The sequence below is a fragment of the Myotis brandtii genome, unplaced genomic scaffold (genome assembly GCF_000412655.1).
Source record: "Myotis brandtii unplaced genomic scaffold, ASM41265v1 scaffold825, whole genome shotgun sequence".
Classification (NCBI taxonomy): Eukaryota; Metazoa; Chordata; class Mammalia; order Chiroptera; family Vespertilionidae; genus Myotis; species Myotis brandtii.
In genome coordinates, this window is record NW_005371349.1 from 433,958 (window position 1) to 435,058 (window position 1,101).

The 1,101-nt window shown below is 67.4% G+C and overlaps 1 protein-coding gene across 1 annotated transcript in view; it reads left to right on the forward strand.

Moving 5' to 3' along the window:
* The window catches only part of CANT1 (calcium activated nucleotidase 1), a 7,507-nt gene that overhangs the window by 4,455 nt on the left and 1,951 nt on the right, over positions 1-1,101 (forward strand). Inside the window, exons 3-4 of the mRNA XM_014531721.1 lie at positions 3-377; positions 613-1,051. Coding sequence (XP_014387207.1) covers positions 3-377; positions 613-1,051 — 814 coding nt within the window. The remainder of the gene's footprint in view (positions 1-2; positions 378-612; positions 1,052-1,101) is intronic.

Below are 1,101 nucleotides of genomic sequence, written 5' to 3' on the forward strand. Positions count from 1 at the left end.
CCGATACAATGACACCTACCCCCTGTCGGCCCCCCAGAGGACGCCGGGCGGGACCCGCTACCGCATCGCAGTCATTGCCGACCTGGACACGGACTCCAAGGCCCGGGAGGAGAACACCTGGTTCAGCTACCTGCAGAAGGGCTACCTGACCCTGTCCCACAGCGGGGACCAGGTGGCCGTGGAGTGGGATCCGGGCCACAGGGTCCTGGAGTCCCACCTGGCGGAAAAGGGGCGGGGCATGGAGCTGTCGGACCTGGTCGTCTTCAACGGGAAGCTCTACTCCGTGGACGACCGCACGGGGGTGGTCTACCGGATCGAGGGCAACACGCCCGTGCCCTGGGTCATCCTGTCCGACGGCGACGGCACCGTGGGGAAAGGTGAGCGCCGGCTCCGCCTGCCGCTGGCCCAGAGGGAGGGGCGTAGGGGAGAGTACGTCCTGTGGTGGGGTCCGCTGAGGAGTGTGCCCGCTGCTGACCCTCCAGGATGGGGCTCGAGCCAGGCTGTCCTGTCCACTCAAGTGAAGTTTAACACGGTGACCTCTGACGCCCAGGAGCCAGGCGCCGTGGGCAGAGGGCCGGCCGGGTCTCAGTCCCTCTCGTCTCCTGTCCGCAGGCTTCAAGGCGGAGTGGCTGGCGGTGAAGGACGAGCGTCTGTACGTGGGCGGCCTGGGCAAGGAGTGGACCACCACCACGGGCGAGGTGGTCAACGAGAACCCCGAGTGGGTGAAGGTGGTGGGCTTCCGGGGCAGCGTGGACCACGAGAACTGGGTGGCCAGCTACAACGCCCTCCGGGCCGCCGCCGGGATCCACCCGCCAGGTAGGAGCCGGGCGGGGGCGGCAGCGGTTTCATTTCTTGCTCAATTTGATGATTTTGGCTGTCGGATGGGTGCACCCCTCGGCCAGTGGATTCTGGGGGCAGATGAGGTGTTTTCTGTGTCACCCCTCACCCCGAGTCACGGCCCCCAGATGGAGCCCGGATGGCTGTCCCCGGGTGGATGCGGGAGGGGGCAGCTCTGGTTCTCCCTTCACCCCCCAGAGACGCCAGTGTTGTAGTGGGTGCCGTGGTGCTCGGAGAGGCCTGGCCAGCTCTGGACTTGGGGGG